Here is a 16380-nt window from a genome sequence, read left to right as displayed (position 1 = left end):
AATTGCATTTATTAAAAAATTCATCCCCCCCCCCAATTCATAAAAATACTCTTTTTAAAATTCTCAACATTGAATTTTATGGCCACGGGTTGTAGCTTGTGTATAAGTCTATACAGAGCCCGAGAGTAGATATTTATGGGCCTAAATGTATGTGTTTTGGTGTAACCTGTACATGAGCTGAAAATGGAAGGAACTATTTGGTGTGGGACTTTGTTCCTGCTCAAATTCACCTGAGAATGTTGTCTCCCAAATGCATCTTCCTTGAGAGAAGGTAGGGAAACAGAGTAGAAGAGGTAGCCCTCACTCTGTCCTTGCCTTCATTTTTTCTGCCCAGCGCTGCGGAGATTCGGAAGTGGTGGATGAAAAGGGCTCCATTTCCTCGGGTTCTCTCTCGGCGGTCAACGCTCCCGTCTTCCAGGACGTCCTGATGCAGTTTCTGGATACCCAGGCGCCCATGCTAAGTATGGCTTTTTGTCCCGGCTTCGTGTCTTCTGTGGAGCATGCCCAGAATGGGCCAGATGGTAGGGGAAGAAGGCCGCTTCCTGACCTCCCTGTTCTTCCCTTGGCAGCCGACCAAACCAACGAGAATGAGAAGGTGGAGTTTTTCAACTTGGTGCTGCTCTTCTGCGAACTGGTCCGCCACGACGTCTTCTCGCATAATATGTACATGTGCACGCTCATCTCCCGCGGTGACCTGGCCATCGACCACGGCCCCCGGCCCCCTTCGCCCTTCGATGATGCCGCCGAGGACCACGACCGGAAGGAAGGGGAGGGCAACAGTGGCATCAAGCTGGAGGTCTGCGTGACCGCTCGCGCCGGGAAGCTGGGCCAAGGGGAGGGTCCGTGTGTGTGCGTGCCTGCGTGTGCTTTTAGGGGCTTGCTGGTGGGGCTTCTAGCATCCTGAATGGCCGCACCTTGTCTCCTGTCTCTCCCAGGACACGGGCCTATCAGAGTGCCAGATGGACATTGACCACAACTCCAGCGCCATTTTTGACGACATGGAGAAGACAGATTTCTCGGTAGGAAAAATCTGGCCAGGGTCTTCTGAAACCCCATATCCTGATGCCATCTCAGCATTTTGGGACTGTAGCTCCTAACATACCTCAGTATTGGCTAGGATTGATGGGAGATGTAGTTCAGTAGATATCTGGACGGCCATATGAATTCTATCTGGTTTTACCAAATTTTTCTGTTCACGCATCAGCTATGGAGGCATCTCATCAAGACTCTGCCTTTGGTTCCTTTTACCAACTATGCTCTAAATGGCAGTGGAAGAAATCCCCTGAGATAGGTTTTCATAGGTGGACGTTCCCCTTTCTGCATGAGGCCATCATTATGTGGTTTCTCCACTTTTCAGTACTGTTTCTCCCCCATTCTAAAAGGCCTGAAAAATGCCTTCATTCTAAGGCTGGAGGCCCTTCCTAACAGACATATAACCCAGAATATCAAGGCAGAATAACCCACAATATCGGCTTTGTAGTGAGTTATCTGAGTCCACACTGCCATATATTCCCTATATATATATATATATATATAGGGAATATATTTCACATGTTTTATGTAATTATGCTGTTGTTTATTGTTTGCGTTTTCAGTTTTATTTTATTGTAATTTGTTGTTTGGGCTTGGCCTCATGTAAGCCGCTCCAAGTCCCCATTGGGAAGATGGTGGCGGGTATAAATAAAGTTGTTTGTTGATTATTATTATTATTATTATTATTATTCAAGTTCAAAGCAGATACTATGTGATTTTATTTAGCTGTGTGGAAGGGGACTACATTTCAGGCTTTCAGCTGTAAAGCATGCTGGGTTTTTTTTTTTGCCTGAAAGCGCCTCCAAAACGTGGTTTCCAGAATTGAACCTGACACAGTAAAATGATTTTCCCATCCTATTTATTTATTTGTTTGCTTGTTTAGAACTTTTATATACCGGTCTTCTCACCTCCAGCAAGGGACTCAGGCCGTTTTACAACAAAGGATTTCATACACAATAGTTTAAAAACACCACATCCAATAATACACTAATATAAACACATTAAAGTACTGTCATATAATTATATAAGACCAAATCGTTAAGCCATAAGGACTGCATTTCTCAAATCGGGATGAACCTTGACTTGTCAGATTCTCCCTTCCAGTAGCCTAATTATTATTATTATTATTATTATTATTATTATTATTATTATTATTATTATTTATACCCCACCACCATCTCCCCGAAGGGAACTCGGGACAGCTTACATGAGGCCAAGCCCAAAACATACAATACAGCAAAATAAAACACAAAATGCCGGCAACAAAATTCATCAGAATAAAATACATAAAGTAGCAAAATAAAATAAACAAAGGAGATTGACATATATAAATTCAAACACAATGTGCAGGCCAAATGGATGAGGTAAAATGATAAAACCCTGATGGAGATAGGAATAGAAAAAGTGTAATTAAGAGGACCCCAAAAAGGATGAACAGTGGGGTTAGACTTTCAGTTTAGAACGGGGTAAAGTGTATCATAGGGATAACACTGTAGATGGAACAAACAGAACTCAGGCAAATGGTCACTCTCCAAAGTGGGAACACCCCTGGCAGCATGGACAGCGGGAGAGACAGAAGCTGGTGCCCCTTGACATAGTTGGCTTGCTTCCCCCAGGCTTCCCCTTGCTCCCTGGTGCTCAGCGAAAGGTGTGCTGTGCGTGAAAGGCCTGCCGCTCTTTGGTGTCTCAGCCAGGAGACTCCAGGCCAACCCCGCTTTTGTCTCCTTCCTGGGCTGCTCTTCCTTCTCCTCCCTGAGGCATGCAGCCACCTCATGGGGTCTTATTTTGTCTCTGTGTCCCTTCTTTCCCCGCAGATGTTCTCCCCTCCCATGCACTGTGAATCCAAGGCCAGCCCTTCCCCTGAGAAGCTGGACCCGGAGAAGGAGAGCAAGCTGCTGTTGCTGAAGGACAGGGCCGCGGATGGCTTGTTGGCCTCGCTCTACGACCAGCCTCGGCACATCCAATACTCGACGCACTTGCCCATCCCTCAGGTAGGAGAAGACACAGCCTTGTTTGAGAGTGGAATCACATGCCTCGGGCAATGCTCCTTCTTTGGGAATTCATGTTCCCAACGATAAGTCCAAAGTTACACTCAGAAGTGGCTGCATATATCCTTTTTAAAATTCGATTTCTGGAGGGATCCAATCCATGCCTCTTGTTTTCTTGCATTCTTGTTGAGGTACATGTTGCACCACAAATTATTTTACTGAATAGTAAAATAGGCAGTAAGAAGCCAGACATTGAAGCTGAAAGGCTGTTCAGTACTAATCAAAGTGGCTAGTTGAAATGTTCACACCTGCCTCAAACAGACAAGAGTTCTTTCTCCCACTCTGGACATTCTACAGATATATACTGTATATACTCAAGTATAAGCCTAGTTTTTCAGTCCTTTTTTTAGGCTGAAAAAGTCTCCCCAGGCTTATACTTGAGTCAATGTTATATATTATTTTACTTTGTTGTTGTTATTATTATTATTATTATTATTATTACATTTATTATTTTACTCTATTATTGTTATTGTTACATTTATTATTTTACTGTATTGTTGTTATTACTGTTATTATTACGTTACTCTATTTATTATTATTGGAGGACATGTAAACATATTTACATTGAAGAAGGTGAGAATAATGGTTTAAACAGAGTTGGACAGTGTTATCTTGAATTGCAGTTTTATATAAATATTCAAAAGCGTTTAATCTACTGATGCCTCAATTAATATAATTTTATTGGTATCTATTTTTATTTTGAAATTTACCAGGAGCTGCTGCATTTCCCACCCTCGGCTTATATTTGAGTCAATCCATTTCCCCAGTTTTTTTGTGGTAAAATTAGGTGCTTTGAGTCAGCTTATATTCGAGTATATATGGTAAATCCCACTTGCCTAGTTTCCAACAGACTTCACAACCACTGAGGATGCCTGCCATAGATGTGGGTGAAACGTCAGGAGAGAATGCTTCTGGAACATTGCCACACAGCCCAGAAAACTCACAGCAATCCAGTGATTCAGGCCATGAAAGCCTTCGACAACACATTTTACTGAATGCTTTATGCTGGACAACTGGGGAAAGTCTAGGGGCACATATTTAATCCGAAAAGCAAGACAGCCATTTGTACACGGAGAAGCCTCTCAGCTCTCCCTTTTCCAATTCCTGGATTTTCAGGAGGAGTCCAGTAGCCACGAATGCAACCAGAGGCTGGTAGTCCTCTTTGGAGTTGGGAAGCAGCGGGACGATGCCCGGCATGCCATCAAGAGGATCACCAAAGACATCCTGAAGGTGTTGAACAGGAAGAGCACAGCCGAAACAGGTCTGTGGGAGTCCTGACCCCAAAGGAGTGCCTACTGGGCTGACTGGGAGGGCCGTGGGGGAGTTCTAGAGGAGGCCAGAGCTGAAAATGGTCAGAGGCACCCATTCCCTGCCCCGCACAGTGCTTCCAGGGAGGGAGCAGAGATCTGGGAAGAGCGCACCTGGAGGGCTTTTCAAACGAGGCCTATTGAGTCACAGGCTGTGCTGTGCCTGGCCTTCTTTTTCAGGAGGGGAGGAAGGGCAGAAGAGGAAAAGGAACAAGCCGGAGGCCTTCCCGACAGCCGAGGACATCTTTGCCAAGTTCCAGCACCTTTCTCATTTCGACCAGCACCTTGTTACCTCTCAGGTGAGCACTTCGAAGGTGGAGGCAACTTGGAGGCCTTCTTTATGAGTGGACCCCTTGGCAGTTTGCCGAGAGAGTGTGACTTCCATCAGTGTGGGCCAAACTGGGGTGATTGCGCAAGGAAAGCTTCTTATTTATGGCTCTGTTCTTCCCAGGTATCGCGCAACGTTTTGGAGCAGATCACCAGCTTTGCCTTAGGGATGTCCTACCACCTGCCTCTGGTGCAGCACGTCCAGTTCATCTTTGACCTGATGGAATATTCGCTCAACATCAGCGGGCTCATCGACTTCGCCATCCAGGTGATCCCCTGAGGGTCTCCGGACTGTGCTTGGTTTTGGGTTGGGTGGCCATAAAAGGTTTTCTAGGCATAATCTATGCCTGGTTTGGGGTTGGATGGCCATAAAGGGTTTCCAGGCCTCACTTGTGTTTGGTTTGGGGTTGGGTGGCCATAAAGGGTTTCCAGGCACAGGCCTAATCTGTGCTTGGTTTGTGGGTGGGTGGCCACAAAGGGCTTCCAGGCATAATCGGTGCATGGTTTGGGGTTGGGTGGCCATAAATGGTATCCAGGCCTAACTTGTGTCTGGTTTGGGGTTGGGTGGCCATAAAGGATTTCCAGGCACAGGCCTAATCTGTGCTTGGTTTGTGGGTGGGTGGCCACAAAGGGCTTCCAGGCATAATCGGTGCATGGTTTGGGGTTGGGTGGCCATAAATGGTATCCAGGCCTAACTTGTGTCTGGTTTGGGGTTGGGTGGCCATAAAGGATTTCCAGGAACAGGCATAATCTGTGCCTGGTTTGAGGTTGGGTGGCCATAAAGGGTTTCCAGGCCTAATCTGTGCCTGGTTTGGTTATTCGGTGGTCTTAAAGGGCTTCCAGGCCTAATTTGTCCCTGGTTTGGGGTTGGGTAACCATAAAGGGCTTCCAGGCCAAATCTGTACTTGCTTTGGGGTTGGGTAACCATAAAGGGCTTCCAGGCCTAATCTCTGCTTGCTTTGGGATTGGGTGGCCATAAAGAGTTTCCAGGCCTAATCTATGTCTGGTTTGGGGTTGGGTGCCCATAAAGGGCTTCCAGGCATAACCTGACGATATGACGAATTTTCTGACGATATTCCGGCCACCAGGGGAGCTGTCACTTCACCGTTCATTTGTGACACTGATGAAGTACTTCCTCATTCTTTGCATGCTTGCTGGAGAATTCTATGACTGCGTAAATTAGTTAAATTAGCCTCCCCACATAAGTGGTACCTAAATTTCGTACTTGACAGATGCAACTTTCTTTGGGCTGCTAAGGTCGACAACAAACTACACAATTTGGTCGGAAGCTCACTCTGACCTGGGCTGGCTTCGAACTCATGACCTTTCGGTCAGTAGTGATCTTAATACAGCTGAGCCACAGTCCCGATTGCCTTTCATTAATTTTGTCTTGTAAAACTATTGCAGCAGCATCCCCAAGAACTCTGAGCTTGGTGTGTCTATATGTGTGATGTTATCTATGTGTCACGACTCCCTCTCAACTCACATTTATTTTATCTGATGCTGGAATCAGTTGCTGAATGAGCTGAGCGTGGTAGAAGCCGAGCTGCTGCTGAAGTCCTCCGATCTGGTGGGCAGCTACACCACCAGCCTGTGCCTCTGCATCGTGGCCGTCCTGCGGCACTATCATTCCTGCCTTATCCTCAACCAGGACCAGATGGCCCAAGTCTTCGAAGGGTAAGGCCTAGGCCCTCTTTGGCTTGGACTAAGGGAAGATAGCACCATTGGTATTTCCCACCGTAGAATCAAAGAGTTATAGACTCTATGAGAGACCACATGGGCCATTTAGTATAAACCTCTGCCATGCAGGAAAAGCACAATTAAAGCACCCTCAACAGATTGCCATCCTGTTGGGTGAGTGGGCTTATTAACAAAAGACTCTCCTGATAAATGTACAGCAGAGTAACTTATTAGCAGCAGTGTGACCCAGCACCAGTAGCCCAAAGTGATAAAAACAACAAAAACACACAGACCAATGTTATATTTTCCATTGGAGGCTTTTCTTTATAGCAAAATAATATGGGTGCACTATTTACAAAAACAAGGTTTCCACAACACAAATAAAGTTCTTTATACTTCCTTCTTTGCTTCCACGCTGGGCTTCTTTCTCATGCGGATAAACAGCTTCGCTCTCACAGAGCCTCTTCTCACACTAAACTTACACAGGAGCTTCACACAGGGGCTTTATATACACAGCATCCTTCACACATGATGGCCTTTCACCTGGGGCTTCTCTCACCAAAGCTTCTGACACCAGGTCTACTCGTACCGAGACCTTCTCATACTGAGGTCTACTAACACTGAGGCCTTCTCACGCTGAGGGCTCTCTCAGACTCACACCTACCTCAGACCAAGGATTCTCACACTGAGGGCTCTCTCACACTTAGGCGAACTTATACAGGAGCTTCACACAGTAGCTTTTTACACACAGCAGCCTTTACACACGATGGCCTTCAACCTGGGGTTTCTCTCACTGAAGCTTCTCACACACCGCCTACCTCACACTGATGTCTATCTTACACTGAGGCCATCTCACACTGAGGCCTTTCATACACTGAGGCTAACTAACACTGAGACCTTTCCCCACTGAGGCCTCTCTCAGACTGAGGCCTTTCATACACTGAGTTGAACTTAGTTTTATTGTGCTACGGTGTATTGTTTTTACTGTTTATTGTTATTGCTTAATGTTTTGATTTGCTTTATGGTTTATGTGTATTGTTGTATTGTTGTTTTATCGAGGCCTTGGCCTTTGTAAGCCGCATCGAGTCCTTCAAGAGATGCTAGCGGGGTACAAATAAAGATAATAATAATAATAATAATAATAATAATAATAACAGTGAGGCCTTTCCCCAACTGAGGCCTCTCTCAGACTGACAACTCTCATACGCTGAGGCGAACTAACGCTGAGGCCTACTAACACACTGAGGCTCTTCTCCCACAGAGACCTCTCTCAGACTGAGAGCTACTAAGCTACAGACACACCTGCTTATATCGAACTGCAGCTTTTGCTGAGTCATTGCTTGACTCACATTTTTGTAATTAAAAATACCTAGTTAATTTTTAATATCTCTGACATATACAGCCTCTGTTGAAAAGCCTCCAAAGAAGGGGCTTCCACCAGATTCCGAGGTAGAGAGTTCCACTGTTGAACAGATCATCTTAATGGTCAGGAAGTTCCTCGTTTTCAGGTGAAATCTCCTTCCCTGTCACTTGAACCTGTCTCCATTGAGTCCTAGTCTCCAGGGCAGCAGAAAATAAACACCTGCTCCCTCTTTCTTATAGCATCCTTTCACATATGTATACATGGCTCTCTTATCTCTGCTTGTTCTTCTCTTCTGGCAGCTGAACAGACCAAGCTCTTTAAGCTGCTCCTCAGAGGAATTAATGGTCTCCAAGCCTTTGATGATTTTAGTCTCCCTCCTTTGGATACCTTCCAGCTTAGAGTCAATATTTCTCTTAATATCTCTCATTGGGATGGTCGGGAGTTGGATCTTTGCAGCTACTCAGACAGAATCCTTGTTAGGTCCCTAATCCACCAAATAACCTGTATCTAGAACAGGGGTCCTCAAACTAAGACCCGAGGGACGGATACGGCCCTCCAAGGTCATTTACCCAGCGCTCGCTCAGGGTCAACCTGTCTGAAACTATTTGAAAGCACACAACAACAACAACAATAATCGTATCTCATCAGCCAAAAGCAGGCCCACACTTCCCATTAAAATACTGATAAGTTTATATTTGTTGAAATTATTCCTCATTTTAATTATTGTGTTATTTTAAACAAATAAGATATGAGCAATGTGAATAGGAATTCATTCATTTTTTTTCAAATTATAATCTGGTCCTCCAACAGTTTGAGGGACTGTGACGTGGCCCTCTCTTTAAAAAGTTTGAAGACCCTTGATCTAGAAGCTCCCTGAACCTGAGGGGACAGCATTCATTTTCTGTGTCCCTTGGAGACACAGCGCTCTGGGGATTTTACCATCGAAGCTTCTGTGGTCAGACCTGCCCACCAGATACTTTGGTCATGCTCCCCTCCCCATTGCCCCTTCTCCTCCCCTGCCTTTCCTTCCAGGTTGTGTGGGGTGGTGAAGCATGGCATGAATCGCTCCGATGGCTCTTCCGCTGAACGCTGCATCCTGGCCTACCTCTACGACCTGTACACATCCTGCAGCCACCTCAAGAGCAAATTCGGAGAGCTCTTCAGGTAAGGTGCCTTCTGGGTGGGGGCCTTGCGGGCCTCTTCTGGCATGCGAGTGCAGAGCAGTAAACCTCTTTTGGCTCAAAGGCTGAATTCAGTTTCAAAATAATTGCTTGAGGGCTGCCTTCTAGGGGTGCATCAGGTCAAACATAAAAGGGTTGGGTCAGAAATACTGAGCTACCTTAGCTTTTAAAGCCAGTGTAAAAAAGGTAAATAATAATAATAATAATAATAATAATAATAATGATGATGATGTATTGTCGAAGGCTTTCATGGCTGGAATCACTGGGTTGTTGTAGGTTTTCCGAGCTATATGGCCATGTTCTAGAGGCATTTTCTCCTGACGTTTTGCCTGCATCTATGGCAAGCATCCTCAGAGGCAAACATCATCAGAAGCTCTTCTGCCTTCTATAGTATAGCAAAAGACTCAGATGTGCTTATGGTCAAGCCAGGCCAGCTCAGACAAGCCATCACCTCACTACCTCTGAGGATGCTTGCCGTAGATGCAGGCAAAACGTCAGGAGAAAATGCCTCTAGAACATGGCCATATAGCCCAGAAAACCTACAACAACCCAATAATAATAATTAAAAAAAACTTCATTTATACCCTGCCACCATCTCCCCTTGACATTAAGTCTAGTCGTATTCGACTCTGGGGGTGGTGCTCACCTCTATTTCTAAGACAAAGAACCAGCATTGTTCGTAGACACCTCCAAGGTCATGTGGCCAGCATGACTGCATGGAGCACCATTACCTTCCAGCCAGAGCGGTACCTATATGCATGTTTTTGAACTGCTAGATTGGCAGAAGCTGGGGCTAAGAACGGGACCTCTCCCCGCTCTCCGAATTCAAACCACTTACCTTTTGGTCAGCAAATTCAGAACCTCAGCGGTTTAATCCACTGCACCACCATGAGCAGTATAGTCGGGTTTAATATGGATAATATGTCCTCTTTAGGAATCTGTAGGACCTTTGACATGACTTTATGGTCAACTTCCCACATATAGTTGTGCTGTAGGACCTACACAAATGCTTTTCTAGGCATTTGTAGGTCCTCCATCATGATCGTGTGGTCAGTTGTCCATAGAGTTCTATTGGAGGACGTGGAGGTCACCTTAACCGCAGCAAATGTGACGGTTTCTATTTATTTAAGAATTAATGCGACAGCCTTTTGGCTAAAAGGACTCCCAGAATGGCTTATAAATAATTCATCTTAATATTCCTACTATACGTAGGACTCAAACATAAGAAAAGGGTAGTGGCAGCTGGGGAGGAGCTGAAGGAGCCAGACTGTGGCTTGAGGTTCCTCATCTGTGATGATGATGTAGATGACGCTTTGCTTCCAAGGAAGAGGCCCCAGTGAGAGCAGCAGGGTCTGTAAGGGATATCCACACTAGACACTGTCTTGGGGTCTCCCTGTTGTTGGGTGGAAGGGGCCCCGGTCCAGGAAGAGTGTTTTAGGAGGCCTCCTGCCCCGTTGGCCAATGCCTTCCTGCCCCACCAGCGACTTCTGCTCCAAGGTGAAGAATACCATCTACTGCAACGTGGAGCCCTCCGACTCCAACATGCTCTGGGAGCCCCTCTTCATGATCGACACCATTGAGAACCCCTCAGCCCACAACTTCACCTACACCAACCTGGGCAAGAGCCTCACCGACAACCCAGCCAACCGCTACAGCTTCGTGTGTAATGCCCTGATGCACGTCTGCGTGGGGCACCACGACCCAGACCGGTGAGCACAGGATGGATATGGGCAGGGGCTGTGCCTGTGGGGATGCCCAGCTGTAACCATAAAGAGCAGATTAAACAAGATTTACTGCATTGACTCTAATCTAATTCACACCTCGGTTTGCAAAACCCTGAAACCAAAAAAAGGATTTGCTGCCAAGTGTCATGCGCAGCGGCAAAAAGAGCACTCTTCATAATTTAGCCCCAAAAGGTCCGCATTACAGTTGCTGCCTGCTTAGCATTCCTTCTTTAAAAACAAGTCTAATAATAATAATAATAATAATAATAATAATAATACTTTATTTATACCTTGCCACCATCTCCCCAAGGGGACTCGGGGAGGCTTACATGAGGCCAAGCCCAGCAATACAACAATGCAGATGTACAACATAAGAATACAATAAAATAAAATAAAATACAAGAAACATTATAAATATAAAATCACAATATTTGCACACAGAGAATTGATCATAATGGGCAGGGCCGGTTGTAAGGATTAAAAGTTTAAAAACACTGGGTGAGAGAGCAATATAATGTATCTGGACAGGTAGCAACAATAAGGCACACCTTTTGTGACCAAATTACATTTGGCAGCAAATCCTTTTTTTTTTTTTGGTTTCAGGCTTTTGAAAATTGTGGTGTGCATTACATTCAATGGTGCATTAGACTCAAGTAAATACAGATAATTTTTAAAGTATTGATGTCAACAATATAGTTATTTATATTTGATTATATATTGATATTTTATCATTCAATGGGTCCATTGTGTCTTGCAATGGACATCCTAAATGCATCCGTCTGACTGACGATTATAACGAGGACTCATTTTTTGGGGTAGGACTTGTACTGTGTGCTGTTGTATTTCAGCCCATGATTGTGCCTGCTTCTAATGTCAATGAGGAAGTGGATCATGGGATTTCTGGGCCTACTGAGCTTGCATGAGATTTTAAATCCTGAAATTGAGCGCTCTGTTTCTCTGCCATTAGTGAAAGCGAAGGCCATATTCCAGAGAGGGGCCCAGAGAAGTCTTTCTCTAGGGAAGCTAGTTCAGAAGATGAAATACCAGGTGGAGAGGTTAATGAGCTGAGAGATAGGAGGCTTAGTTTTCGCAAACTCCGAGCTGCTTCACTGACTTGGCGAAGGTCACAGCGCTTGTTAGAGAGAAAAAAGTTATCAGATAGTCATGGAAGACAGAATGCTTTCATGACTTTGTTAGACAAACTAGAGGGATCAACGTTGGTCAACGTTGGTGATTGAGGATACATCTCTCAAGTCAAGCCTACTAAGGGATTTCTAATTCCATGTTTCCTTTTGCTCTTGTTCCATGCTTCAAGGTTTAAAGGATTGTTCCTGTATCTCGTGTATTGGATTTATGCTACCTTGTGTATCCTGGTTCCTTTGTATTCCTGGTTTTTGATGCTACTCTTGTACCTTGAATCTTGTGGAATATTTCATACCTTTTGAATTTGACATTTTTACAGGGTGAGGCAGCATAACTTCCTTTTTTCAAAACTTAATAAAACCCATTGTATGAATCAGAATTTTTTTTATTATAATCTGTTATAACATTCCATTACTTAAAGTCTTAGGGTCCTTGGACGGTTCACATAAACACGGGATTTCAAAAAACCCCATAGAAAAAAAAATCACAAGGGGCCAAATCTGGAGAGCAGGCCGGCCACTCCAAATCCGCTCGAAAAGTAGGCCTCAATGGCAAAAGCACGCTCCTCACTCTTCCAACGCATGATGGCAACTGAACTGTGTCAGGACAAAACTACAAGAGAGGAGATTCCATCTGAACATGAGGAAGAACTTCCTGACTTTGAGAGCCGTTCAGCAGTGGAACTCTCTGCCCTGGAGTGTGGTGGAGGCTCCTTCTTTGGAAGCTTTTAAACAGGGGCTGAATGGCCATCTGTCAGGGGTGATTTGAGTGCAATGTTCCTGCTTCTTGGCAGGGGGTTGGACTGGATGGCCCATGAGGTCTCTTCCAACTCTATGATTCTATGAAAACTTTATACTCCCGCCTCTTGAACGAGACCACTAGCGCTCCGCTATGTCTTCAACTGACTGAATTGCGCACATTTTAAAAAAAGTTATGCTGCTTCACCCTGTACTATTTTTGCTGAACCGCTTTTTATATATATCTTATATATCTTCAATAAACTGCTTTGTTGATGTAACTTGGACTGGAGTGTGGTGGTTAAGTTCAGAGGTGTTTCCTGTCCTGGAATACAACATGAGCCTCCTGAAAAAAATCGTGCTAGGGCTTATTTTCCGGTGAGGTCTTATTTAGGGAAAGAAGCGTCGCAGCTGATGGTTATTTGAAGTGTCCTTGTGTAACAGTCGATATTTTGAGGTGTTCCAACCAATGACTTACCTTTCTTTCTCTCTCTATGTGCTATTTCTTTCTCAGGGTCAACGACATTGCGATCCTTTGTGCTGAACTCACTGGTTACTGCAAGTTGCTGAGCGCAGAGTGGCTGGGCGTCCTGAAAGCCCTATGCTGCTCCTCCAACAATGGGACATGCGGCTTCAACGACCTCCTCTGCAATGTGGACGTAAGGACAGGGCCGGGATGGACATTCGAGGGCACTGACTCAAAGGAGGGAGGGTGGGATCAGCATTTTGTGTGGACTCAGAGGGAAAGAAATGCGCATGTCAAGTAGTCTGAGAGAAAGAGAAAGAAGGAAGCAGAGTGTCATCAGAAGGGCAGACCAGGGTTGTGTTGGGAAACTTCGAAAAAGGAGAAAGCGTTTGAAAAGTTAACCAGAAACAGCAGCTGCAGTTTAGCAGATGCTCTGGAATGAGGCCTTGACTAGTTGTGGACACAGACTGCTCAGTTTCAGGACTTAAAATCCCAGAATCCCCATTAACAGCAATATCAGAGACCACCATGGGCAGAACTACAACACAAGGAGACTTGCCAGGTGGCACATGGCTAGATTAGTCTCCTTGTGGAGAGAAAAGCAGGGTAATAATTATAATTATAATTATAATTCATAAAGGTAAAGGTTGTCCCCTGACATTAAGTCCAGTCATGTCTGACTCTGGGGTGTGGTGCTCATCTCCATTTCTAAGCTGAAGAGCCAGCGTTGTCCATAGACACCTCCAAGGTCATGTGGCCAGCATGACCGCATGGAGCGCCGTTACCTTTCCATCAGAGTGGTACCTATTGATTTACTCACATTTGCATGTTTTCGAACTGCTAGGTTGGCAGAAGCTAGGGCTGACAGCGGAATCTCACGCTGCTTCCTGGAATCGAACCTGCGACCTTTTGGTCAACAAGCTCAGCAGCTCAGTGCTTCAACCCACTGCGCCACCAGGGCCCCCTATAATAATTCATAAAAATTCTAATAACAGACATTTGCAGCGTGATACGTTTGCTTAGAATCACAGAATCTTAGAGCTGAACGGGACCCCAGGGACCATCTAGTCCAACTCCATTCATTCTGCCAGGCAGGAAAAGCACAGTCAAAGCACTTCTAACAGATAGCTATCCAGCCTCTGCTTAAAAGCCTCTAAAGGCCCATGTCTGCCCAGGGATCCGTCCATGGACCGGGCTGTGGTGCAGCTAGTTAGTAGCCAGCTGCATTAAATCACTACTGATTGAGAGGTCATGAATTTGAAGCCAGCCCAGTCTAGCTTGCTGTTGACCTATGCAGCCTGAAAGACAGTTGCATCTGTCAAGTAGGAAATTTAGGTACCGCTTTATGCAGAGAGGCTAATTTAACTAATTTACGACACCATAAAACCTTCTGGAAGCTTACGTAAGAATGAGGAAGTATTCCATCAAAGGACTCGGTGTCACAAGTGGACTGTGAAGTGACAGCTCCCCTGTGGCTGGAATTGGGTATACCCTCATGAAGCTGGAAAAGCTGGAATGTTTGTTTATTTATTTCCTTCTCAACCCCCGAAGGACGGCTTACATTTGGCAGCAATTCGATGCCAAATGTACAGGGCATGTAAGGCATATCTGTTTCGACAGGCCTTTGATTTTTGATATTGCTGTTTTTAAATTGTTTTAAATTGTGTTAGATTTTAGCCTGTTCTTGTAAGCCGCTCCGAGCCCCAGGGGAGTGGTGCCATATAAGTTTGAATAATAAATAAATTAAATAAATTACATATAACACAGCAATATAATAACAATTAAAACAATCAGTAAAACAGTAAAAACAGTATTAATAGCTGTAACATCATTCCAGTCAATTACATATCCAATTCCATGTCCAAAGTGCTATCTATGTCTGTTGTCCAAAAACCTGGTCCCAGAACCACGACTTCAATTTAAATTGCCTCTGTGCCTGTCTATATGTTGTATGTCTAGGGCATTGAATGTTTGCCATATATGTGTGCATTGTAATCCGCCCTGAGTCCCCTGCGAGGTGAGAAGAGCGGAATATAAATACTGTAAATAAATAAATAAGGAGCCTCCATTGAACTTTGAGGCAGACAGTTCCCCTGTTGAACAGCTCTTTTTATGGTTAGGAGGTTCTTCTTCCTAATTTTCAGGTGGGATCTCCTTTCCTGCCATTTGTACCCATGGCTCCATTGAGCCCTAGTCTCCAAGGCAGCAGAAAGGAAGCCTGCTCCCTCCTTCTTATGACAGCCTTTCAGATATTTAATCATGGCTCCTCTCGACCTTCTGTTCTGGAGGCTAAACATACTCAGTTCTTTATGCATGAAGAATGTTCTCTTCCCTGAGAAAGGTTGAGCCTCGTCCAAGGATTTCCTGGCACCCTTTTGCCTTGATTTCCTGCCTTTGCCTCTCTGGGTTTGGATTTAGAGAACGCCTGCACTGGCCACAGGTCCTTCTCTTCCCTGTCAGTCATGCAGTGCAGGCCCCAGCTTTAGGGTGATCGATGCGCCTGTTTGGAAGGACTCACATGACGGATGCTGATAAAGATTGCAGCTGGCCAAATTGGGAAAAGGATGTATTGTCGAAGGCTTTCATGGCTGGAATCACTAGGTTCTTGTGGGTTTTTTCGAGCTATAGAGCCATGTTCTAGAGGCATTTCTCCTGACGTTTCGCCTGCATCTATGGCAAGCATAGATGCAGGCGAAACGTCAGGAGAAATGCCTCTAGAACATGGCTCTATAGCCCGAAAAAACCCACAAGAACCTTGGGAAAAGGATCTCTGCTTTGGCTTTGTTTTCCCACCCTGAATTTCAATCACTGTGCAGTGAGGATGGCTTTAGAAACAAAATATGCTCTATTTCTCATTGTGGTCCCTGTGAATCGCACATATGGTAATTTCTGCGCCTTGGCCTTTTTGTGGCCATTTTAGCGGCCTTTCGCCTTGGCCTTTTCACAGCCATTCTGGCCGTTTTTCACCTTGGCCTTTTAGGGTTTTCCTTTTGCGGCGCTGCCGCTTAACTCTCGGAAGGCACAAAAGTTAAGTTATTGTCCCCATAGGGAAAAGAAGATGCCGGCTAGCGCTTCAAGGGGCCTGACGGCAAAAGGGCTCTTTGGTAGAGCATGGCTTCGAGCCTAGACTCGCAATTCTGCCTCCTTAGAAGAGTAAACGCCTTACACACAGAACAAGACTGCGTTAGATGCCCCTCTCCAAGACATAAAAAATAAATAATAAGAATCAAGGAACTACTTCAACCAGAGAAATCAGCCATAGCAGAGCACCTGATGAACCAACCTGGACACAACATTTTATTTGATAACGCAGAAATGCTGGACCACTCTCACAACCACCGTGTCACACTACACAGAGAAGCCATTGAAATA

General features: G+C 45.1%; 1 protein-coding gene across 4 annotated transcripts in view; it reads left to right on the top strand.

Annotated features, from left to right (window-relative positions):
- Positions 1 to 16380, top strand: part of MED12 (mediator complex subunit 12) — a 72831-nt gene that overhangs the window by 19459 nt on the left and 36992 nt on the right. For 3 of the 4 annotated variants that reach the window (XM_067471616.1, XM_067471615.1, XM_067471614.1), the window contains exons 12-22: positions 335 to 461; positions 570 to 796; positions 936 to 1019; positions 2847 to 3023; positions 4197 to 4341; positions 4568 to 4686; positions 4839 to 4982; positions 6228 to 6391; positions 8790 to 8921; positions 10420 to 10647; positions 13057 to 13201. In XM_067471616.1, the coding sequence (XP_067327717.1) occupies positions 335 to 461; positions 570 to 796; positions 936 to 1019; positions 2847 to 3023; positions 4197 to 4341; positions 4568 to 4686; positions 4839 to 4982; positions 6228 to 6391; positions 8790 to 8921; positions 10420 to 10647; positions 13057 to 13201 (1692 nt within the window). The remainder of the gene's footprint in view (positions 1 to 334; positions 462 to 569; positions 797 to 935; positions 1020 to 2846; positions 3024 to 4196; positions 4342 to 4567; positions 4687 to 4838; positions 4983 to 6227; positions 6392 to 8789; positions 8922 to 10419; positions 10648 to 13056; positions 13202 to 16380) is intronic. The other variant, XM_067471617.1, reaches the window with a different exon arrangement.

The sequence above is a fragment of the Anolis sagrei genome, chromosome 10 (genome assembly GCF_037176765.1).
Source record: "Anolis sagrei isolate rAnoSag1 chromosome 10, rAnoSag1.mat, whole genome shotgun sequence".
NCBI classification, from domain to species: domain Eukaryota; kingdom Metazoa; phylum Chordata; class Lepidosauria; order Squamata; family Dactyloidae; genus Anolis; species Anolis sagrei.
The sequence above is the reverse complement of the archived record's forward strand: the minus strand, read 5'-3'. Positions and strand labels throughout refer to the sequence as shown.